Source organism: Bos grunniens, chromosome 18, assembly GCF_055505025.1.
Source record: "Bos grunniens cultivar Pamir isolate PY7600 chromosome 18, Bosgru_T2T1.0, whole genome shotgun sequence".
Classification (NCBI taxonomy): Eukaryota; Metazoa; Chordata; class Mammalia; order Artiodactyla; family Bovidae; genus Bos; species Bos grunniens.
Window position 1 is genome coordinate 6070506 of NC_141182.1, and position 24165 is coordinate 6094670.

A 24165-nucleotide genomic window follows, 5' to 3' on the forward strand; every position below is an offset into this window, starting at 1 on the left:
ATCACAGCACGCCAGGCCTCCCTGTCCATCACCAACTCCCGGAGTTCACTCAGACTCACGTCCATCGAGTCAGTGATGCCATCCAGCCATCTCATCCTCTGACGTCCCCTTCTCCTCCTGCCCCCTATCCCTCCCAGCTCCACTGATCTCCAGTAGCATATTGGGCACCTACTGACCTGGGGAGTTCCTCTTTCAGTATCCTATCATTTTGCCTTTTCATACTGTTCATGGGGTTCTCAAGGCAAGAATACTGAAGTGGTTTGCCATTCCCTTCACCAGTGGACCACATTCTGTCAGATCTCTCCACCATGACCTGCCCGTCTTGGGTTGCCCCACGGGCATGGCTTAGTTTCACTGAGTTAGACGAGGCTGTGGTCCTAGTGTGATTAGATTGACTGGTTTTCTGTGAGTATGGTTTCAGTGCGTCTGCCCTCTGATGCCCTCTTGCAACACCTACCGTCTTACTTGGGCTTCTCTTACCTTGGGCGTGGGTGCTAGTGAACAGTTAAGGAGCCAGTGAAACCCACGCCAGGCCGGATTGTTTCTTTGAATTGTGGCAGAATACTCATCATTTAAAAGCTAACATCTTAACCATTTCTAAGTGTACAATTCAGGGGTATTGAAGACGTTCACATTGGTGGGCAGTCCTCATCCCCTTTCACCCCCATAACTGTCTTCATGTTGTGAAACTGAAGCTCTGGACCTCCACTCTCCCCTGTCTCCAACCCTGGCACCCAGGGGCTTCTTGTCTTTATGATTTTGACTACTCTAAGTCCCTTGTCTACCTAGAATCGTACTGTATTTGTCTTCTCGTGACTGGTTTATTTCACTTACTGTAGAGTCTTCCAGGTTCATCCACGCTGTAGCCTGTGTCAGAAATTCTTCCCTTTCTGAGGCTAAATGACATTCCATTGTATGTATGTGCCGCATTTTGCTCTTTCACCTGTCAATGGACACTTGCTATTCTAAGTAATGCAACTCAGAGCATGGATGTACCATGCTGAATTTTAACTTGCTTTCTGAGTAAGACTCATAGAACTGCAGAACTTCTCGAGTTCCTTACTGGGCAAGGTCCGTAGCCTGCGTGGATTTTTGGAACGTGTCTTGGTTGTACTTTCTCCTCTTGGTTTGGAAACCAACTCACCCTAGGCAAGGAGAGATTTCTGACAACAGCTCAGCAATTACAGTTTCCAGCAAATAGCTCCTAGATCAACCCTGATTTAAGTAAGAAAAAGTAAGTGCTACTGTTTAGGTATGTCTAGAGTATGGTTTTAATCCATCACTGTCAGGCTCATATAAAACTCCAGGCTCTGTAACTCTTTAACTTGAAGTATTACAGGGTGTCACATGTTAACTGGAAGCCAAGAGAAGCAAGGAGTTCTGTTCATGGTTAAATCTTGTAAAGATGCTTTTGAAAGCATATTAATCCATTAGTAATCCATTTGGATTTTGGAATATGGTTATATATTGTTGGGTACAATATGTGCCAAATCTGGTCCTGGAAAATTAAGTGGAAATAGTTTTCTAGTACACGGACTTTAAGGCAGTCTCTCAATAATTCCTTCTCATCATTTATCCTCATTCCTAGATTAAAAAAATTTTTTGATGTATCAAATTTCTATAAGAGGGGCACATCTATACGGTATTTTTTTTTTTTTTTTGGTGGGGGAGACTTTTAATTTTAAAAGCATTTCAAATATACCAAAAAGGTATCAGAATAGTATGAGCTACCCTGATTCACAAATATACCTGTATATATACCAAATATAATGTGTTTTTAATCACATTAATTAGATACAGGTATAAGGATTACATGGGCTTCCCTGGTGGCTCAATTGGTAAAGAATCTGCCTGCAATGCAGGAGACCCAAGTTCAATTCCTGGATTGGGAAGATACCCTGGAGAAGAGGGAATGGCAACCCACTCTAGTATTCTTGCCTGGAGAATTCCACAGATAGAGGAGCCTGGCAGGCCACTGTCCATGGGGTCGCAAGAGTCAGATACGACTTAGCAACTAAACCACCAAACCACCACCATAAGGATTACATAGGGGCTTCCTGGTGGCTCAAATGGTAAAGAATCTGCCTGCAATGCAGGAGACCCAGGTTCAATCCCTGAATCAGGAAGATCCCCTAGAGAAGAGAATGGCAACCCACTCCAGTATTCTTACCTGGACAATTCCATGGACATAGCAGCCTGGTGGGCTGCAGTCCATGGGGTTGCAAAGAGCTGGACATGACTAAGAGACTAACACTTTATAAGGATTACATATTAATGGAATCATCTTTTTTTTTTTTTTGAGTATGTGTTTTCTCTAATCATGTAAATTCCACAGAGATGTATTAAACTTGCATTTCTTGAGTTTTTGCTGCTCCAAGTTCTGTGTTAAGCACTGTCTTATATGACAAGGAAGCATGATTCTGCAATTGCTGGAAACATTTTTCAGAATTTCATTTCTGTGACTTACTTTTGAGTAAGTCAAGTACTTGACCTTTTCTTTGGCATCAGCTCACTGGTGGCACATGTTTATCCTTTGTGGGTGGACTTCACTTTTTGGGAAGTGACCCAAAGTCATTTCAAGTCTAGTCTAAAGGATCATTCTTCTTATAAAACAAGTGAATAAAGACACAGGACTAATTTTTGTAGGTGGCTTCTATGGTGGCCTAGGATGCCGTGTATCAAATTGTTAATTATCAGATATCAAATTATTAAGAAGTTTCTAAAACACAGAAGTGTTTAGACTTCTAGAACATCTGTGTTGTCTGGTGAAAATCCCTTTTGCGGGGATAACTTTCCTCTTTCAATGGCAACTTTCAGTTCTCCAAATTCCATTCCCTCTTTCAACCTGCCCCAGGTTGATCAGGGTGACAAGAGTCTGATGGTGTTTTCAGTAGAAAGGTGTGGAGGCTGATTTTGACATCTGTACATGCTTTTGATGAAGTTCCTCGAGTCTTACTGGAAAGACCCAAAGTTACCCTGTTCAGCTGCCTAGGATATTCACGGTCAGACCATGGATCTACATAACTGGAAAATTTCAATCTATTTATGCTAAAAAAAAAAAAAAATAGGCCTGGAGCTTTTAAAAATAAACATTACTTCCATCCCATTACACAAAAATGCATTTGAGGTGGTCGTCATTTTATTTGGGCCATGGTCTTCTGAGACTTGGGACAATAATATATTTTTTTCCATCTTATGGAAATGTATGCAAATTTTTAAGCATGCATGCATGTATTACACACTTTATAAATTCTAGTAATAGAAATGTTTGTGTGTATAAATAGATAGAATAGAGAGTATACATTTTGTATAAAATAACCTCTTTGGTATTTGTTTACCCTGATTTTTTGATTTATGAGTCGTCATTGCTCACTACAGAGGAAGAAAAATAAATATGCAAAACACTGGTAGACTTTTAATGGGGTTACTTCCCATCTTAGCTCAGTGTCTCTGCACTGAAGCTGACCTTGAAATTGCTTTTTAAATACAAGTCAAAATATGCAAATTCCAGAGTATCAGGGTGAGTATCCTATGTTGGGAGTTCTTTCAAATTCACATTTCTACATCATTTCCATCTTATATCCTGTGCTTTATCTGCCTCTTAATCCATTAATATCTGAGTGGTGGGTGTAAGGGTTTTCTCAGATGCCCTAATTGCCACTAAGGTTAAAACATCGCTCAACACATGCATGGCCACTTTGCTTTCTTTCATTTTTTAAACTTAGCTTTATCTCCTTTGTAATGAACAGGAAGGGCTTCATGCCTAGAGGGTTTAATTTCTTTCCCTCTCCAGTCTCTGAGACACCAGGGTGCTGTGTGTCACCTTCCTGTCCCCTCCATCCTGTTTCTCAGGGTCCGTCAGGAGGAGTTGATCCCAGCCTGACATACGACTTCCGTCTGAGAAGTTGCATCCATCGTGTGTTTGCAGTCACCTCTTGCATCTAAGCTGTCCGTTTCATTGGCTCCCAAGGAAGTCTCTTCTGTCCCCTGCTCGTATTTCATACGGGTCTTCTGGAGCCCGCACGGCATTGAGTATGTATATATCACCTCCCCCCTCGTTACCGCCAGAGAAGCTCACAACCATGAATTTCACTGAAGTTTATGATTGGTCCCCAACTGGCACAGAACTCTCTTCTGGATGCATACTTGCTGTGAGATAAACAAGCAGATATTCTGAAGCGGTGCATGAATGAATAGGAAATACCCCAGTTCCAGAGGATAAATCCATCACAGGGCGGAGAGGGTGTTCAGGCAAAGCCTTCAGTTCTGTGGTCGCTGGGAGGCCAGGGCTCAGGCTATAATTAATGCCGCTAGCCATAAGGGGACATTCCGGATGTTGTGCGTGTTGATTATCTCTTCATTTTGTTTATCCAAGCGTCCCCGCCTTGGAGGCCCTGTGGCCATTGCCAGAGAAAGCCCTGGAGACGGTGTGTTAGGGCTGCTCCCTTGTAAGAGCATCATTACCTCTCTTGCGCCAAAGTCCTTTTCCCCCCCTTCTTTTTTTGTCAATAGAGGATGAAAACATTATTGGATTCAGGAGTTCATAGGAGTCCTGTGTGCGGCTGGGGACAAGGAGGATAGATTTATGAAATGGACCATTTCAAATGGCGTTATCTTCCCGCAGCGAGGCACACCTTTCATAAATCACAGGCGAGCACTCAGAAAACAGAGCGCCTGTTATTCCTGCGCTGTCTCGTATTCGCATCCCCCCATCCTCAGAGAAAAAGGAGACACTTTCACATTTCCTTTCCTGGGTTTGAGAAGGCAATTAATCCCTTAAGAGTGAAATGTTCAAAAAGGGGAAGAAGAAATATAATAAAATAAAACATTACTTTGTATAAGTTCAGGATTGGTGCTTTCACTACTATTTCTTTTTAAATCATAGTGATTTTATTTTATTTATTTTTTTTGGCCTGCTAATTTGGTCCTTAATTACGGCATTAATGAAGTTCTAGGGTTTTATTTCTCCCTGAAAACGTTGTGCCGTATTCTGTAGGATCATATGGATGAACGTGGCTGAGCAGGGATTGACTCAGCCTTTCTCTCCCTCTCTCTGCCTTTCTCCATCTAGAGGCTGGTGGGTGATTATTCTCTCGCATGCCCAAGTCCAAATTATGTATGATTGTGCTGCTAACACAATCGGAGAGTCCCTTCTTTTCTGGTAGCCTTGGTGTGATTTGCAAGGAGAAGCGAAGTGGATTCTTCTCTGTGTGTCCTTGGCATAAGCTACCAAGGGAGAGTCAGGTCTCCATAAAAAATCAGCTTTCTTAACGAACGCAAGCCGCTTCCTGCACTGCTTACCCATCTTGCATCTTGCACTGTCTGAGGTTAAAGGTCATCATCCTCCTTGAAAGTTAGAGTCCCCAGATCAGTCTAGCCTGTGTCTGAGGTTCCTTTGACATCCCGGAGGACAGTCTGGGGACAAGTTCTGAAAACGTATGATAGCAGTTTGGAAAATAAGCCTACCCACCATCACTCCAAACCCCCTCCCCATAACCCTCAAAAAGATAACATACGAAAAGATTGACCTCTGTAACTTGGGTAAAGTAGGGGATGGAAAGAATGAATAAAAAGCCTGCCAAAATATTTCAGAAAAAAAGGTTACATTTTAAGGGCTTATGACACATCTTTTCACACGTGTGACAGGCCAAGATAAAATTGAACGAACTACTTAAGAGGACCTTGAACTTGACTAACCAAGGTTAATGGTCACTGCAAGATATCAAGGGAAGCTATCTCTTTTTGGGGATTTTTAAAAAATAATAATTTTGCTTGTTTATTTTTGGCTGTGCTCGGTCTTCACTGCCACGCAGGCTTTCCTCCAGTCATGGCAAGCAGGGCATGCTCTCGAGTTGTGGTGCTTGGGCACACGGGCATGGGAGCTGTGGCACTTGGGCACAGGCTCTCAGGCGTGTGGGCACAGGAGTTGTGGCGCGTGGGCTCAGCAGCTTTGGCTCTGGGGCTTTGGAGCTCAGGTTCAGTAGTTGCTCCAAGGCGTGTGGCATCTTCTGGGGTCAGGCATCGAACTCGTGTGTCCTGCATTGGCAGGAGTCCTCTTTGACTGCTGAGCCACCAGGGAAGCCCATTTTTGAGATGTTTGGAGACATGGTTGTTCAGGCAAACCTGAGCTAGTGACTGAGATACTTGTTCACGCCCTTCCGTCTGGTTGCCTAGAAGGAATTGGTGCCAGATTCCATGGCTGAGGTCTCAGGTCAAGACCAGCTCTTCAGAAGGAGACATTCTCCGCCTCGCCCTGTCTGCCTGCGTTTCCCACCCTTTCCCCCCACAAGAAGTCAGAAGTTTCTTTGCGTGTATCATATAGACCAGCCTGGGGTTTGGACCAGGCAGCCCTCGGCTTGAAGCCTGCCTTCACGTTTTCTTACCTCTCCTGCTTGCCTTTCCTGTTTTGTAAACTGAGGACAATCACAGAAACCATTCAAAATCCCTTTAAAGATTTAGCTGGAGGGACCCCCCCCACAAACCGGTGGTCCAGTGGTTAAGACTCCACACATCCATTGAGGAGGGCAGGGAAGACCCCATATGCCACATGCCACGTGGTGTGGCCAGGATAAAGAATCCAAATGGCAGCACACAGTAGGCACTTAAATGATAGTTACCATTTATCGGGGGCTTTTCTATGTGACATGCCATTGGCTTTGCCCTTCATGAACAGCCTTTCCCTTTTTCTCTTATCTTCACAGTGATCCTGTGACCTAGACATTACTGTGCCCATTTACTAGATGAGGAGTCTAAGGTACAGGGCAGTAAGTCACTCGTCTAGTAAGAATCAAGCCCACAATCCAAATCCTGACCTCTTTGACATCAAAGGTTGTACTGTTATCACACTCTGTTTCCCTTCTATCGTCCTGCTCCTGGGAACACAGGTCCACTACCCCAGGTCAGATAACTTGCCCAGGGCAGGGGGTTTCCAAGAGGGAGAAGGAAGACCGGACACACAAGTTTTAAGTCCAGCTGAGTTGGCAGAACTGCTCAGCAGCCCTGCCAAGACTCAAGCTTCCTCCCATTCCTTTCCCGGCTTCCACCCTTGAAGGGAAGCTTCCCCACAGCAGGGCACTACTCAGTGGGATCAGCAGACCTGTGGTGGCTCAAAAGAACTAGCTTGGCTTCCGAAAGGGTGGCACGCAGTCCCCGAGATGAAGCATCAGCTAGCGGGGATCCCAGGGTCTGTACCAGCCAAACACTGCATTGTTGGTGTCCAACGATGTCCAAGAGGCATGATTTCCTTTTGTTCAAAGGTCTGTTTCCAGGTCCTTGGCCAGATATTTAAGAAGCTCTTCAAGAGAAGGAGGTTGGAAGGAAAAAACAAAACCCAGAGATCTATTGATTTCTGAGAATTCTTCCTGAATCTCTCTGGGCTGTGGTACTGGGAGCCTGTGACGAGACTGTTGTTGAGTTTGGATTGATTTTGTGTGTGTGTGTGTTTCAAGACTCAGCACAGAACAGCCCTTCCTCTGGGTAATCTTTTCTACCCCCACCTTTCCAGATAGAATTAACCTTCATGGATGAGATTCTCTTGTACCTTGTCAAGCTTCTCTCATAGAACTGAAATTATTTCTTGTCTGTTTCATCCACTAGATGGTGAACTCCTTGAAGACAGGGACTGTCTTGTCTTTGCTCAAGAAAAGTTCGCTGCATTAGTCCATGGAATCAATTTATAAATAGGGGATAAGAGCAAAGAACACTATAATTTAATATCTAGAGCATTTTCTGCTACAAAACCTGACACTGAGATACTCTTATGTTCCATATTTGATTTGTCTTGTAGCCAAATCAGATTGCAGTTGTGAGTTTGGTAAAAAAAAAAATCCACGTACGTGCCCCAAATTCAGTGACACATACTAAATTGGAAGTCAGTAACATTTCTCCTGATTTGGAAGTCATTTTGAGTCACCACCAGTCTAATTGCCTTGGAGAGTTTCAAGCACATGGCACTGCATGTCAATATCCGGGGCAGGCCAACTTGAGACATCCTTAGATTACCCTTCTACTGGTGAGCCGGATTCTTGACCTCTGCAAATAAGTGATCATGATGCTGTAGCAGAATGTGGAGAGACACCTTGACGTTGACACATTGCCATTTCCCTGATTCAACTAGATTCAAACCCAGGAGGGAAACTCTTAACTAGAAAAGCTTTGCTGGAAAGTCTAGAACTAGGAATAATACAATAATAATGGCGTGGGCTCTTCTTTCATTTTCCATGGAATATCAAGGTGTCCTCAGATGAGTCTTAAACTTTCTCAGGTGACATTCAGAAGTAGACATCTTTGGGAACAAAGAATCGATTTGAATCGAGAATTTAAATCCGTCGTCCGGTTCATTTTCTTGAATATATAACCTCAACCTTCAGAGGGAGATTGTTTGCCTTTATACATGTGAAATTCACCCTTTGCTGAATTTTAACGCATCTGAAGTTTTCCATGCCAAAAACATCAAACTCAAGTTTGAAAGTCTATACCCGCTCCCAAGTTTCTGTTTTACTGCTACCTTTTTTAAAAATTGACGTATAGTTAATTTACAGTCTTGTGTTCCTTTCAAGTGTACAGAAAGTGATTCCGTTTTACTCTTTTTTTTTTAATCTCTTTTGGCGATACTCTTACTCTTTAAATACCCTGCTAACCCTCCCCACATATCCTGTGGTCTTTTCATCTTAATAGTTTCTCCCCCTTCTTGTTCATTTTGCTGTGTTCCCTGTTTGATCAGACTCCTGGTTTTGTTTCTAAGAATTTGTTTTTTCAAGTTGGCATCTTTTTTTTAAGCCTCCCGGTGTACCCCTCCCCCCGCCATCATCCTAACATACCTTTGACTTCTTTCATTCATTACTTTCCAGAATCCTGAAAATTCTTTCTCTTTAGGCCTCATTGTGTATGTGTGCTGCGTGCTTAGTAGACGGAAGCTGGCTGTAATTAATAGGCGGGCTGAGCATTGTGGGGGGTTATCTTGTAGACGCCTTGACATTGGAGGGGGCCAGTCCTGGCTCTTACCTTAACTCCCCTTGTGACCTTGGACATGTCCTGTTCTCTCTCCATCTATCCATTTTCTCATCCTTCCCTGCAGGCTAATTAATCCCTGTCCCATCTTCCTCGCAAGCTTGTTGGACAATTCATAGAGCAGCTAAACTGTGAAGCCCTTTTCAATTACGCCATGCTCGGGGAACACGCGGCCATCTAATGGAGTCCCTAAATGAGGTGATTATTCAAGAAATTCTTCAAATTACTGATTTCACTTTCTTCCCTCCTCCTCCCCTCTGCAAGACAGTTCAGCCGATTTTCTCTCTCTGTATCTGAAGGAAGGAGTCAGGGAGTTTCTAGATCAACAGAAGATGGCCAGGTTCATTTTTGCACGTGTTTAGGCAATGAACAGATTTCAGCGCTCAGCCCAGAAGAGGTACTCTGTGCCTGTCTTCATCCGGGAGCACTGGAGAAATGCGACAACTGCGTGTCTCGGTTCTGCAGACGTGTTGCCAGCCTGGAGATGATCGGGGGTCCACGTGGAGGAAGCGTTCCACGGAACTTAGCAGTGGGCCTTGGAGGAACTCCAGCCAGATCGCGATGTGAGAACCACAGTGGGGAAGGGGTCGGGGGCAGAGCGGGGTTCTTACATGATGACCATCTCCACGCTGGTAGAATGGTCCTGGAAGATTCGGGCGGAATAAAGCTGTAGGAATTGCTACCACTGACATTAAATATGGATTATGAAGCAGGAATCTCTTCCCCCCAACCCAGTTCTATCTTTGCCTCCATGAAGGAGTAGGTTAAAAAAGAAAAGTTCTTTTTTAAAGTGTCTTACTGCTCAATAAATCCCTGCAAAAAAAGAAGGGGGGAGTTGGTGGGGGGTGAGGGGAGGAATGCACATTAGTCTCCCATTAAAAATAGATCAAAAAAGTCCCCAAAAGAAATCCCCCACAACAATGAAATAAATTAGGATAATACAACTGGAGGCCTGCAAATGAGTTTGTTAAATGTTATATTTTCTCAAGCCACTTGGATTTCTAACTTCCTGTTTCTGCCCGAAGCAATAAAGGCAGAAACACTGTCATTAGCTTCAAAAACCACTCTTTTCAGCCCCTAGCTGCATTTATTATTATTTTTCCGTCCCCCCCACCCATTCCCATGCATTTATTAGAGCACAGGTGCATTCTGCATCCTTTTTTATGTTAAAAGGAGCCAGAAAATGCTCCCTTTTTCCTGCTCGCAAGAGCACAGTGGCAGGTTGAGCAAAAGCAGGCTTGGTTGGGTGGGGACCTTGAGACCAAAAGCTGTTCGGCAGGAAGGAGGGGGTCACCTGTTACAGCTTTTCAGAATGGCTCCCCAAAAATGCTGGGGTGTCTGTGCAGTTCACTCTGTGGTCATATCACCCAGGATCATCATAATCCAGGAGATCATCCTCTGCGTTTTTCAATAAAGCCATTGCTTTGTCTCCTCATCAAGCCCTTTAAAAAGAGCCAAAAAGAATGTGGCATCTCAATGATATTTATAACAATTTTTTTTTTTTTTACCTCTTGCCTTGAGGGCCGAAATCAGAAACCCAATTTTAGACCCATAAAAGCCAACCTCTGTGTATAAAAAGCCCTTAAATAAAAAAATTCCAGAGCAGCTCCAGAGTGTCCTCCGAATGGGTTCAGGTTGATTGACCTCACTGTGGATATTTAATTATGTCATTGAAAAAACAGCAGTAATTAAATCTATGTCTTAGGCGCTGGGTCCAAGGACATTGTAAAAGAAGTCAAAGGCAGGGAGAGGAAAGAACTTAAGACACGCAAGACAGAGGGCCAGCTAGCCGGCAGGGGGAAGGAACGGAGGCTTTACGTGGAGAGAATGGGGCTTAGATCTGACCTGGTGGCTGTGTCATCTCGAACACACTGCTCAGCCTCGCTGAGCCTCATTTGCTCACAATGGGGATAGTCAGGCCCGCCTCCATGGTTTGATGGAAGCTGGAAATCACCGAGTTCTGCTCAAAACCTGGCCAAGTAGGAGGCTTGTCCGCAAACAATGGCCGTGGTAGCTCCGATTTACTGGATGTTGCTATTTAGGAGACTGTTCACCATCCCCCCCACCCCGCCCAGCAAAGAGCATCTGTCTCCCTTCTAGCAGTTTCCTTCATGGTGTGGCTTAAGTCTTGATGCCTAGCAGGTCTCAGAACCCACGTCTTCCCAGGCTGGCCAGATGAAATAAGGCACAGCCTAAGGAGAGCGGGAAGTCAGCTTCTAATTGCGTTTTGCTTTTGCAAACCTCCCAGATGGTGAAAGGTCCCAGCCCCCACGACACCTCCCTCTGGGCTTCATAGATGCCCCTGACAGCTCCCCAGGTGGCTCAGTGGTCAAGAATCCGCCTGCCAACACAGGAGATGCGTGTTCAATCCCTGGGTCGGGGCGATCCCCTGGAGGAGGAAATGGCAACCCACTGCTGTATTCTTGCCTGGAGAATCCTGTGGACAGAGAAGCCTGGTGGGCTACAGTCCGTGGGGTCGCAAAGAGTCACACATGACTAAACCGCGACGGCAAGCGTGACGGCTCTGCTCTGGGTTTCATAGATGCCCACAGCTGTTCTGCTTGTTACCCACCTCCTCCTGCCCGTCTAAACAGTGGAAACTTCGTGCTCCAACTGGGGAGAGGGTCCAGCACCCATTTTTCAAGGCAGCCACTCTGAGGGCCTTCTACAGGCTGACCAGTGGGGCCTCGACCTTCCCCCGGTGCTCCTCCCTGGCTTGGGTTGTGCTGGGTGACACAGCGCCTTTGCATCTAAAACTAAGGTAATTAACCAGCTGACCTTAAAATACGGAGACGGTTCTAGATTTTTTTGGAGTGGATCCAGTGTAGTCACCAGAGCCCCTTGGAGCAGAAGAACAAGGTGGAGGAGGAAATCAGGGGGATGGCAGAGGGGAGGCGGGCAGATGCCTAGCACTAGGAGGATGTGATGTCCTTTTGAAGACAGTGGAGGGGGGCACTGTCTGGCAAGAAATGTGGCAGCTTCTAGAAGCTGAGGACAGCTGTGGCTGACAGCTGGAAGGAAATAGGGACCCCCGTCGTACACCCGCATGGCACTCAATTCTGTCAGTAACCAGAGTGGGAGTGAGAGCAAGTTCTTCCCCAGGGTCCCCACATAAGAGCCAGAAAGAATGACCCTGGCCAGGTGACACTTTGGCCTCGGGAGACACTAAGCAGAAAACCCATCCAAGCCACACTGTGCTTGGTCCTGGGACGCACAGCCACGGTGAGATAATTAGTGGATGAGTTGTTTTGGGGTTGATGGTAATTTCTGTGGCTGATGCTGATGCTGAAGCTCTAATACTTTGGCCACCTGATTCGAGGAGCTGACTCTTTGGGAGAGACCCTGATGCTGGGAAAGATTGAGGGCAGGAGGAGAAGGGGATGGCAGAGGATGAGATGTATGGAGGGCATACATCCTCATACATCCACTGACTCGATGGACATGAGTTTGAGCAAGCTCCCGGAAATGGCGAAGGACAGGGAATCCTGGGGTGCTGCAGTCCTTGGAGTCGCAGAGTTGGACACAACTGAGCGACGGAACAGCAATAATTTCTGTGGCAACGATATGAAATGAATACCTTGCCCTCGCCCTTCCCCAGGCTGCATCTCCACCAGCCCTCAGTCTGTTGAGCTCACGACCCAGTATTTCTCAGCATCTGGCCTCTTTTCTCCTCCCAAGAGAATCAGCTCTCCTCATTCAGTAGAATTGCTTTTGTTTGATTATGAGCGCGTTCAGAGTCATATTCAGCCTAATTATTGCTTTTGACGAACCCCACCACATAATGTTGTATGTCATGCTGTACTACTTTTAATTTCACAGATGAACACATTCCTATTCTTTGAATCCCCCTCTCCACGTCTCGTGTTAACTCCATCTGGACAAAGCTTTGAGGTGTAGGGCTGGCTTCCTCCAAGCTGCTCGCCACAGCCACCCCAGATTCTCCCCACGGGGCACAAATCTGAGGAGGTTTTCCTCTTGAGTGATGAAAGCCTTAAACGTGATGAAAGACTGTGTTTGAGTTCATTGTGCAGGCCTCAGGAATCGCGGCTGTACAATCTGCATGTCACTCCACATCTATGTCCCTTTTTGGATCTCGGACTTACTGTCTTAAGAGTCACAGCAAAATCGACCGTGTATCATAGGCCAGACAAGGGGCCTGCGAAGAGCTTTTCATGCATTATTTAACTGAAGTATCATACTCCCATTCGGCAGATGGGAAGACTGAGGCTCGTAGCTTTCCTAGCAGCCCTCAGTATAGTCCAGCATGGAAAGCCAGGCCATGACAGCAGAAAGCATGTTGTTAGCTATGAATACTGCATGTGGCTTTTGTTTTGTTCTGGTTTAAAAGAGAGATGTAACTGATGAATTCTAGCCAGCCTGTCCCATCCCTCCTTTGTTTAGGATCTCTTGTGTCCAGCCCTAATACATTACCTAGTGTGTGGGGGGGGAGTAGGGCAGGAGGGAGTTGGCTAGTCAGTGGTTATTTCCTTGAGGAAGAAGGAAAAGAAAGGGGCCCACTCTTCAAGGTTTGCTCCTGCAGATGTTCAGGGCCTGCCACTGTTCTGGCATCACCTGCTGATGAAATCGGGTGTCAGGTTGGAAAGCAGAGTCACAGCAGGTGCGCTTGAACTTGAGAAGAGACAAAGCAGAACCCTGGCTTGTTCCAGGTCTTTTTTTTTTTTTTTATTCTATTCAGATACACCACATGCACAGTCACATACACACATATACAGGCACAGGTTTTGATAGTAAAATCTGTGAATTTCTAAAGTGGCACAGTTAGTAAAGAATCTGCCTGCCAACGAGGTTCGATCCCTGGGTTGGGAAGATCCCCTGGAGAAGGAAACGGCAACCCACTCCAGTACTCTTGCCTGGGAAACCCCATGGACGCAGGAGCCCAGCTGGCTATAGTCCGTGGGGTCGCGAAATGTCGGACACAACTGAGCACTTAGATTTGTTTTGTTTTGTTTTTAAACCCATAAATGATTTGACTTCAAATGACTTCCATTACGTGGAGTAGAAATTCCGAGCTGGGATCCTTTTTGCTTGGGTCCTACTCACTGCCTACGTTTTCATAATGTCTTTTCTTAGACCCTTGGCTTGATGAAATTGGGAGTTTTCAAAAGACATCTAAAATGACCTACTGGCATCGTGCCCAGGACTTTGGGAAACTTGAAGAAGCCTGACACCTTTGGGAAAAACCAGCCTCTCGTGGTGCCTGGTCTGCCTCCCTCCTCTTGTTATCGTGCGAGCGAGGCGTTGGCTCGGGGTGTGGTGGCTGAAGGCCTGAGAACTGCGCTGCAGAGCGTTCTCTGCAGCCCTCCTCAAATTCCTCCCTTGATTTCAGCTCCAGTCAGCTTCCTCACCAGCGAGAAGTGCTCAGGGTGGCACCAATCCCAGCAGGGCGATGAGGAGAAGAGGCAGGTGAGACTGGCCCTTTCCTCTTCACTTGTGAGTGACAACAAGTGCATCCCACAAGCTCAGGCCAGGAAGGGGGGAGTTGCTGTTTCCCGGCAGTGGGAAGCTGAGGGGCGTGACCCCGGGGACCAGAGGACCTGCCCGGCGTTCTGTGTCACTCCCTCTCTCAGCTGCGCTTGGCTCTTCAGTGTCAGACAGGGTCCTTCCAGGAGGGCAGAGACGGCCACCATGAGCCCATATCCTTCCTGTTCAAGGAGCTGCTGGGAAGGAGTGTCTCCTTATCGACGGTTCCAGCAAGTCCCGCGTCTGACTTTCTGTGGCCCTTAGTGGATCTAGTAAATCTCTTTGGCCCTTAGTGGATCTGTGAGCCAGTCCTCGTGATCTGTCTGGACCTGGAGGGAATGTCACCTTACCCGTGTGGGAGGGGGTCGGCTTAACCCAAGCTGTATGGACTGAGAGGGATGGCATAAAGAAGGCGTGTTACTGCTGGAGAAAGCAGGGTGGATGATGAAACAAACACAGCAGACCTCCGTTACGGCAGCTAGACAGCAACTGTGATACCCGTTCCAGGAGGCGGTGGCAATCGTACCTGACTTCGGTCTTATTCTAGAGTCATCCCTGGTGGAACTGGAGGATACCTGGGCGAGGATTGTCCCCTGTACTTGGGAGCCAGTGGTGGGAGCCGCAGACGGGGGCCCGTGGAAGGCAGTAGAGAAAGGTACGTTCTTGCAGCCATGAAGGGGGCCAGCCAGGAGTACAGGGGGCAGGGCAGGGCAGGGCAGACCGGGGTGAGGGGCAGTTCCCGGCACCAGCTTGCCAAGGGCAGGTGGCAGCATTCTGGCCCTGGAAGGGTGTGGCGAGGGTGGGCGGACAGGTGAAGCTGGCGGGGAGTGGTTCCCCCTCCATACCATTTTCAAACACAAAAGGGTCTTCTTGAAACTCAAATCTGGGTGTGTCTTTCTCACACCTCCCACCCCCAGGTAAACCACACCAATGATTTTGTTACTCTTAGGATAAAGATGGACCCCTGAGTCACCCCAACCCCCTCTCCAGTGATCTAGGCCCTGCCTAGATGAGACCCCTCTGGTCTCATTTCTCATTGTTCTCTCCTTAAATCTCTGTCCTCTTACCACCTTGACTTTCTTTCAGTTTCGGAACTTTCCCTGCTGCCTCCTGCCCCAGGGTCTTGACTCATGTTAGCCCCTCCCTTTCTTTGCCGCTTCTCATTCCTTGTACTTTAACTCAATTGTCGCTCCCTCCAGGAAGCCTTCCCTGATTGCATCCCGCCCTCCTGGATGCAGGAAACAAGTAGGTTCCTCCTTGTCCTCCTGATACCAGTGCACCAGGCTGCAACGGTTCCACTGATTTTTGTCTTTATTTGCAAGTTCCCGTTTTCCCCACCAGACAATAAGCTCCATAGGCTCTGTGTTTGTTTGGGTTGCAAACAAACATTTGGGCAGCAGTATAGCCCTAGTTCCCAAACAGAAGGCTCAGCAGTCGACAAACGTCTGTTGAATAAGTCAATCAGTGAGTGAGAGGGTAAGGCTGTGCTTCAGAGGTACTTGCCTGGGCTTCCAGAATAATTCTTTAATTGCAGGAACTAGAGGGAAGCCTGAACCTGCATCCTGAGGTGTTTGACCCAGCAAAGACCCACACCTGTCATGACATGCCCCTCGTTTTCCTCATGTTGTTTTGTTTTCTTGAAAATTCTGCCTCTTTCCCCCACCAGCCCCACGAGTATTTGGTGGAGGGTGGGGAATAGAGGTGCTGGCGTTGAAACTGACTTAGAGGTCAGCTGAGCTGACCCTTCAGTTCAACCCAAGATGACCAACCCCTGTTGATACTCCAGCCTCCTAAGGGTAGAGCCTTTGGGAAGTTTGGCCCTTGCTCCGATCAGACAGGACAAGTACAATCCACGTGTTCTCCATTGGACCTAGACTGGGCTGAAGTCCATCCCTGGTCTCTGCAGGATCATGGATTTGTGAAATGAATCCATACCACAGGCACAATTGTAGGGGGACTTATTTAACCTACTTTAGGGAACAGACTCTTCTCAAAGGCTTTATACACTAATTGTATGCAGATAGATGCTGCTAATTGCAAACACACGATTCCAACCTAGTCAAACTAGAAGCCTATTCATCAACAGTCCCTTCAGGACCCCGCTCCACTCTGTGCGGTTTAAATCGCTGCTTTCTGGTTCTTATTACCATCTTTCTAACCCCGACATCCCGTTTGCCATTGACTTTCTCTAGACATTAGCGAGGCCCTCAAGGGTCATTGAGGGCAGAAACTGTCCTCCTCACTAATGACCAGCTCAGCCCAGCAGGTGCCTCACAACAAAGCAAAAACCCTTCTCGAGGTCCCTCTCTGTGCCAGGCATCGAGACAGGCAATGGCAGTGGTCGACTTTTCTCGAACGCCTTTTTTTTTTTCCAAATTTGAGTCAGCCTGCCATTCTATCCCAGCTCAAATTCCGCCTTCTATGAGGTATCCATCTGTATGTGATCAGCTTCCCTTCCACTCTTCCGTAGCATTTTTGTTTGTTTTCAAACCTGTTTTATTTTATTGGTCATGCGGCGGTCATGCGGCACGTGGGATCTTAGTTCCCTGACTAGGGATCGAAACCATGGTCCCTGCAGTGGAGGCCCTGAGTCTTAACCACTGGACCACCAGGGAACTGTCTTCTATAGCATTTTGTCTGCAGCGTTTATCTGGCACTTTTCACTTATTGCCTTTTATATTTGTTTTTATTCATTGATTCAACCGTCATTTGCTGCTGAATCAAAGTCCCTGTGGAAGGTGCTACAGGGGACAAAAAGATGAGACATGGACCTCGCTTTTCATATATTATTTCTCCTATTCAGTGACAACATACATCAAGGCAAGGACCGTATCTTATTCATTTTCTAGCCATCTTCTTTCTTCTTTTTTTTATCACCCATAAAAAGGCATGGCAGAGTAGGTCTTATTGCACATTTTTTTTTCAATGATTGGATGGTTGGATGGATAGATGGTTGGATATTTGGATGGATGCATGGATGGATGGATGAATGGATGAATGAATGGATACTTGGACAGATGAGTGGCTGGCTGAATGGATAAATGATGTATAGATAGATGAATGGTGAAATTCTTGTGTTTTACTAAAAATCAGTACTGACACCCTAGTGGCTTGTTAAAAATAATGTAGTCACCCAAACATCCAATTTCCCTTATACACTTGTGGAGCATTGGTGATAGCCAAGCCCATGCCAGAAACTGGAAATACACAGAAGTGGGAACAGTTAAGATACAGACCTGGCCTCAAGGGCCACTTGGAGTAGGAGCCGAGGCCCATGAACAGAGCCCTGTGATGTGGGAGTTGAAGGTGATGACGGGAAGGATGATGAAAAGGACAGTGCTCCAGGAAGCACAGGCACTCGATCCATCTGTTCTTTCTTGGACAGGCAACTCTACTGAGGGATGACAGTCAAAGGCTGGTCAGGATTCTTCCGCGTGGAAAAGAGCTTTGGCAGTCAGGGTCAGAAGGATCAGCTCTAGGTGTCAGGGGCTGGTTCTGACGGAGCTGGGGACCCGGATCTCTAGTGATGTTCCGTGTGTCTTCACGAATGAGCCGCCAAAGGGTCCTCATAGTCTAGAATGGATGTTTTCCATGTATATTGTTCAAGTTGACCCTTGATCAACAGGGCTTTGAACTGTGCTAGTCCACTTATACACGGATCTTTTTTCAGTAGTAAATCCTGCAGTACTACACGACCCGAGGTTGGCTGAATCCACCGGATGCACAATCTTGGGTTTGGAAGAACTGTGGATACGGAAGGCCAGTGATAAGTAATCCATGGGTTTTCCATCGCTTGGAGGGCCAGCGCCCCTAACTCCCACACTGTACAGGGTCAGCTGTACGATGTCAGTGAAACTGGCCGGGAGGAGCACTGGGGTGACCCTCGGGCTAAAGGCGATCAAGCGGTAAGGGTCCTGGAGTCCCAGAGAACTTGGACCAAAAGAGATTCTGTTTTCACCAGAGCACGTGAGCGTGGGTTATGGTCAGGATAGTAAAAAGTCCCCGCTATGTATGGCTGCCACGCTGAAAGTAGGATAACTAGCTGTTCTTACCACCCTGTTTTTCAAATATGCTTTTTATTAAATCCATTTATTTCCACGTTTGAAAACAGACTTTGCCTTGTAGCAGTTTTAGGTTCACAGCAAAATTGAGAGTCGAGTTATGCCCAGGTCCCATCCTGGTCCAGGCCCTCCCTACAGGTGCACACGCTCCCCGGCTCAGCACCCCCACGTCCTGATCACCCGGAGTCCAGCCTTCACATCAGCCGTCACTCCCAGCGATGCTCAGGCTGCAGGCTTGGACAAACGTGTCACAACGTGGGGCCATCATTACAGTGTCATACAAAGTAGTGTCACCGCCCTAAAAATCTTCTGCTTTCTTTCTTTTTTTTTTGGAGTATGTATTACAAATTACTTTGGCCACAAACAAGACATTCAGATTCTTCCAAGCATTGCCACAGATCCATAGAGAGAAAGAAAAGAGTCAGAGCGGAATGGGCAGGGGGCTGCAGCCGCTTTCGGCAACTGTCGAGGGGCAAAGCTCAAACATGTGGGTTTGAGTCATTCAAAGTTCTGAAAAAGAGGATATTTCCTAAAGAAAGTCTGCCTTCGCTTACAACCAAGTGCCATTCTTCCAAATACAGAGGTGTGTTCAACAAGAACAAATTTGCTGGCAGCTTGGGGGATCTTTCAGCCTTCAAGATCTCAACATGGTAACGTTTGCTAGCCATGTGCTTTATTGAATGGGCTTGCCCGGCGTGATATTTACTATCATCCTTTGTCTCTAAGTGATTTTCTGCTGGGAAGACAGTAAACATTCCATGTCCATACTCAGAACATGAAACACACACGAATCCTGCACTCTGAGGGGTTTGCGCTTGAAGAGGCGATATTTTCTGAGATGGGGCACGTGACTTTTCCAACTGACCACACCTCCCTCCCTTTCTGTGAGGAAATAATTACTTCACATGACGACCAGATGAATTCCCTGTTAAGCAAAACTTAGCCTCTCCTGGCATTCTTCGGAGGTCCCTAGGAAGATTTCTGTTTGCTGGAGCTGAGGTTCCTGTCTTCCTCCTTAGCTGTAAAAAACAGTCATCAGCATGGGTGCTGCAAGCCTGGACTTGGCAGCAGCCAGTGGCCCGCAGCAGAAATAGACACGTCACCTGTCTTCAGGGCCGAGACACCGGGGCAGGTGTTTCTCCGGGAACCAGGGGCCTCCACCACCGCACACCTTTAATCTCGGAATTTCTTTCAGCCGAGATGTCCGTGATTCGTAACTCAGTCACGTTGCTGGGGACTGTCTCTTCAGATAGATTCTCTCTCTAAGAACTTAAGTCAAGGGATCTTCAAACACTCGCTTGATTTATGTACGTGAACCTCTCGCTCAGGGAAAGAACTTATTTGGCAAGCATCACCCGAACGGAGGCCCGGAAGAAATAATTAGGACTCTCTCCTCCCTTTTGAATCTCAAAGACCCCCCTGCGCAGGCGTGGGGGGCCCGCGTGTGCGTGCGTGAATTAGCGGAAGAGAACTTGCAGGGGGCTGCGTGCCTGATCCCAGGTGTCCCGTTTCTTTTGTTTGTGCAACAACTCAATTCACTGTCACCGCATCAGCACATTTCGCCGCGAATCTCACCGCCCTCTCACTTTCGCTTTACTTAATGCGCGTCTCCATTTTCCCAAGGCCACTCGAGCTGTTTTCCTGTGCATGGCACACTGGCCTCAAATAACGAAAACTGCCTGCGTCTTGGAATCTAAGCCTTCATATTCTCCCATCTGTTATTTCGTCCCGTTGTTCCTTAACTTGCTCATCATTCACGCGGTGAAGGAAATTCCATTTGGTCCTTTTAAGACTGCCAGACTCGCTGACTTCAACACTCAGCCCCAGCTACTTCTAGAGATTTCGGTCCTTTATTGAAATGGTCCTTTTAATGTCATCTTTAATTTAATCAAATAGTGTCATCAAAATAACATTTACTCTATTACTGCAAATTCACTGCATTATTAACTAGTGTAACTAGACAAAAAAGATGGTACAAACCCCCATGGAAATATATACTTACTGTAAAAATGGATACAGTTCATAGATGTTCTATATTTAATTTGCAGTTTCAAAGCACTCTCTATGGAGAGGTTTTATGGTTCTGAAATAATTTAAAAACACACTTTACTCCAACTCATAGCAGGTCGTTTGTGCCAATTCGGGAAGTTATGGTGCCTTGTACTTAACAAAGGAACCCAAACTATAGTTTCTGATCGTGGTGAGCCTCTCTCCCGTTAGCAGTGGGAGTCAGTCCCCACAGCATGGGCGGGGCAGCCTCGGACTCACTAGCTTTCCTCTGGTGTCCTCAAACAACCCACGCGTGAAGACCACAGCCTTTGCAGGTGTCCCTGGGGTCCGTATAGCTTGATGAAAGATGCCAAGTCATCGAAGTCAGTCAGACAGAGAAGGAGAAATATCCCGTGACATCCCTTATATGTGGAGATCTTAAAAAAAAAAAGTGTTACAAATGAACTTACAAAACAAAAAGAGACTCACAGCCTTAGAGAATGAACTTACGGTTGCTAGCGGGGGAAGGATGAAGGGAAGGGATAATTGGGGAGTTTGGGACGGGCATGTACACACTGCTATATTCAAAAGAGATAACCAACAAGGACTCACTGCGTAGCACATAGAACTCTACTAAATGTTATATAGCAGCCTGAACGGGAGGGGAGTGTGGGGGAGAATGGATAAATGCATGTGTATGGCTGAGTCCCTTTGCTTTTCACTTGACTATCACAACATTGTTAATTGACTATACCCCAAAACAGAATAAGAAGTTTAAAAATTACAAATAGGTAAAGATGATTCCGAAAATTAAAAAAAAAAAAAAAGATACCAACTCATCACTGCCACTTTGAATACTTTAACCAGAAGACAGGTTGAGTGGGACAGAAGCAAACGGTAAGAGCGTTATATAATTTTAAAATCCTTCATTTGATTCCAAAGAGAAATATGGACTGGGTTCAAGATGTTGAAGAAATTATTTGCTAGGCCTTAATTTTCTCATCAGTGAAAAGAGAATTCTATGATAGCTGGACACATACTATCAAAATAACCCAGTGTTTCTAAAACGCTTATCTGCCCAGTTTCCCTTGAGATCAATAATATCATCTTCCAATTTGAATTTTTGTTATCAGAACTTGCTACGAGCTGTTGCTTTGTATATTTGAAACTAAAAAAAATATCAACAGAGCATTTCTATTTCAAGATTTCCATTCTTCTCCCTGTCAAGAAATTCTCTTCTTAAAATGATATTGGAGAGACTTAGAAATAAGGGTATTAAACTAGAGTTGTTTATTTTCAAAAGGCATGTATTTTTCACCTGTTGCTGGACCTGCCACCAGTCAAGTGCAGCGTGAGGCCCTGAGAAAGCAAAGACAGATGAGATCAAGCCCTGTGTCTTAAGGAACTTAGCGTCTCGTAGAGGGAACAAATGTTTGGAGAGAATTGTTTACAGAGTCAGGTTTAACAGAAGGCTTCACACAATTGACCGTCCATCCACCATCCACTTGTCATTTCATCCATGCTTCCATCTGTCTGTTCCTGCTTCCGTTCAGTCACCCATTCATCCATCCTTCCATTCATTTACCCATCCATCCATGCTTCCGTCCCTACCTCCATCCGTCTGTCCGTCCGCCCACTCACTCACCTGTGGGATGACAGACGCATCAGCGCTGAATCTCAGAGTGGCATGAAAGCGCATGTCTTGCTTGAAGATCGAAGAGCATGGCCAGGTCTATAGGGTAAAGCAGAGGCCCAGATACTGATGACATACCCCGTGTAAATACATCAGAGGACTGGAAACCTTGCTGAGGCCAAATGCAGAGATGAATGAGTCTGAGAAAAGTGGGCAAAAGGTGTTCTGTTCCATCAGTGGTCCTCAGCCTCCTGGACTCATGTGAGGGATGGTAAAAAAAAAGACTTAACTGGGTTAGGGTGCAGCCTGGACATCAGGATTTCTGAAAGCACCTGAGATGACTGATTTGCAGCTAAGGTTGAAAATAAAAGAGCAGGCGTGAAGAGAGAGATTTCCGGATGATCAATCACGAGTGGCGTCTGTGCCCCAGGTCCACAGGTGGAGGACGGTGGAGTCAGACTATTAGGTCACGTGTCACAGGCGTGCGGGACAGGCGGCTGCACTGCTGATCGTAAGGCAGGGACTAGACAGGGACGGCAAGACTAATCCCAGGCACCGTTGTTAGATGTTTCGAGTTGCTTATATCTGACTCGTAATGTTTGGCTCCCAAATCGGCCATGATTAGGATCACAGATCAAAGACAGGGCCGCCCCCGGAATAACAAGAGGTGATGAGACCAAGGCTTCTTGTCTGCCAGTGGAGCCCTCGGGGCGTGGTGCAGTCGGGAAGCAGTCGGTGTCTGCTGCTGAGGAGCCACTGTCTTGGCCTTCTTCAGCTCTCTAGAATTGTTCTCTGACAGTGTCAATGCTTAAAATGAAAGGAGACCATTACCCAGTGGGAACCATCCACTTGCTTTAGGTTAAAGCCGTCAGAGATTGCAACCACTGTCTCATTTTGTCAGATTCTTACCAGGGAAGGACATGCATCTGTGATTTAACAGATATTTATTGAGTCAAGCGCTGTCAGGCGTGGAAAAGATCCAGGGGTAAGAAAGAGAAAAATGGCCTCTGCCTTAGTCTCGTATCTTACAACCTGGAGGGGACAGAGTGCTAAATAAGGAAGCTCAGTCCAGCAACACAGCCATCATAACCTCCTGTGTCATCAGCCACTGTGTTGTATGAATCTGGGATTGAGGTATCCAGCAGTTATTCCTAAAGGAACGTGTTTAGCTTTTCAATTTAATGGCTTTATTTTTTTTTTCTTGTTAAATCGACATCATCTTTTATTGGATCTCTGTCTCAGTTGTGTTTATTACATACATACACATGCATGTGTACACACACACACATACACATTGATGTTTAGGAGACTTTATGTTAAAGGTTAAAAGAGAATTTCAGAACCTCTGGGTTTGCTTAGGTACCAAATCCCCATCTTTTCCTGGGAGAATCTATAGTGCGTTCTCCACAAAGTATCTTTGCGAGAAAGAAGTCACTCACTTGTAATTGGATGTCCCGGAAAGTAATCAGGTCCATAGGTCTGTGCTTTCCAACCCGCAGACCCATGAGACTCGAGTGTCTTCATCTAAAGGTACAGGTTCCCTTGGGAAAGAGACTCACGCCGAACACTCAGTGGTTATGTTCCAGGTCTCACTCTTCCTAAAATCCAGGCAGTGCTTCATAGATGGTGGGTGACAGCTGAAAATAGATTCATGTACGTTAGTAAGGAGAAAGGGAGAGATTACCATAAGTGAGTTTTTTTAAAAAAAATAACTATTCTATGACTGGGCAGAAGATTTTATAATTAAAAATATCTAAGTTGGCATGGTTCTCTTGAAACTCATTGGTGTAGAAAAATTTTGTCTTTGACAATCGAAGAAGATGCAGTCTGTGGCATGACGCAAAGAAAGCACACAAGAGATAGAGAATTATGGGATGCATGCATGCACGCATGGGTGCACGGACGGAGGGATGGATGGATGCAAGGATTTGTGAATGTATGGCTAGCTGGCTGGCTGGGTGGATAGATGGATGGATACATGGATTTGTGAAT

The 24165-nt window shown here is 46.2% G+C and overlaps 1 protein-coding gene across 5 annotated transcripts in view; it reads left to right on the forward strand.

Moving 5' to 3' along the window:
• Positions 1–24165, forward strand: part of WWOX (WW domain containing oxidoreductase) — a 907382-nt gene that overhangs the window by 666322 nt on the left and 216895 nt on the right. For 2 of the 5 annotated variants that reach the window (XR_015145280.1, XM_086350010.1), the window contains exons 9-10: positions 14357–14433; positions 15038–15145. The exons of the other annotated variants lie outside the window; for them this stretch is intronic. Coding sequence is in view for 1 of the 2 variants with exons in the window: in XM_086350010.1 (XP_086206136.1) it covers positions 14357–14433; positions 15038–15145 (185 nt within the window). In the remaining variant the exon portion in view is untranslated. The remainder of the gene's footprint in view (positions 1–14356; positions 14434–15037; positions 15146–24165) is intronic. 5 annotated transcript variants of the gene reach the window in all.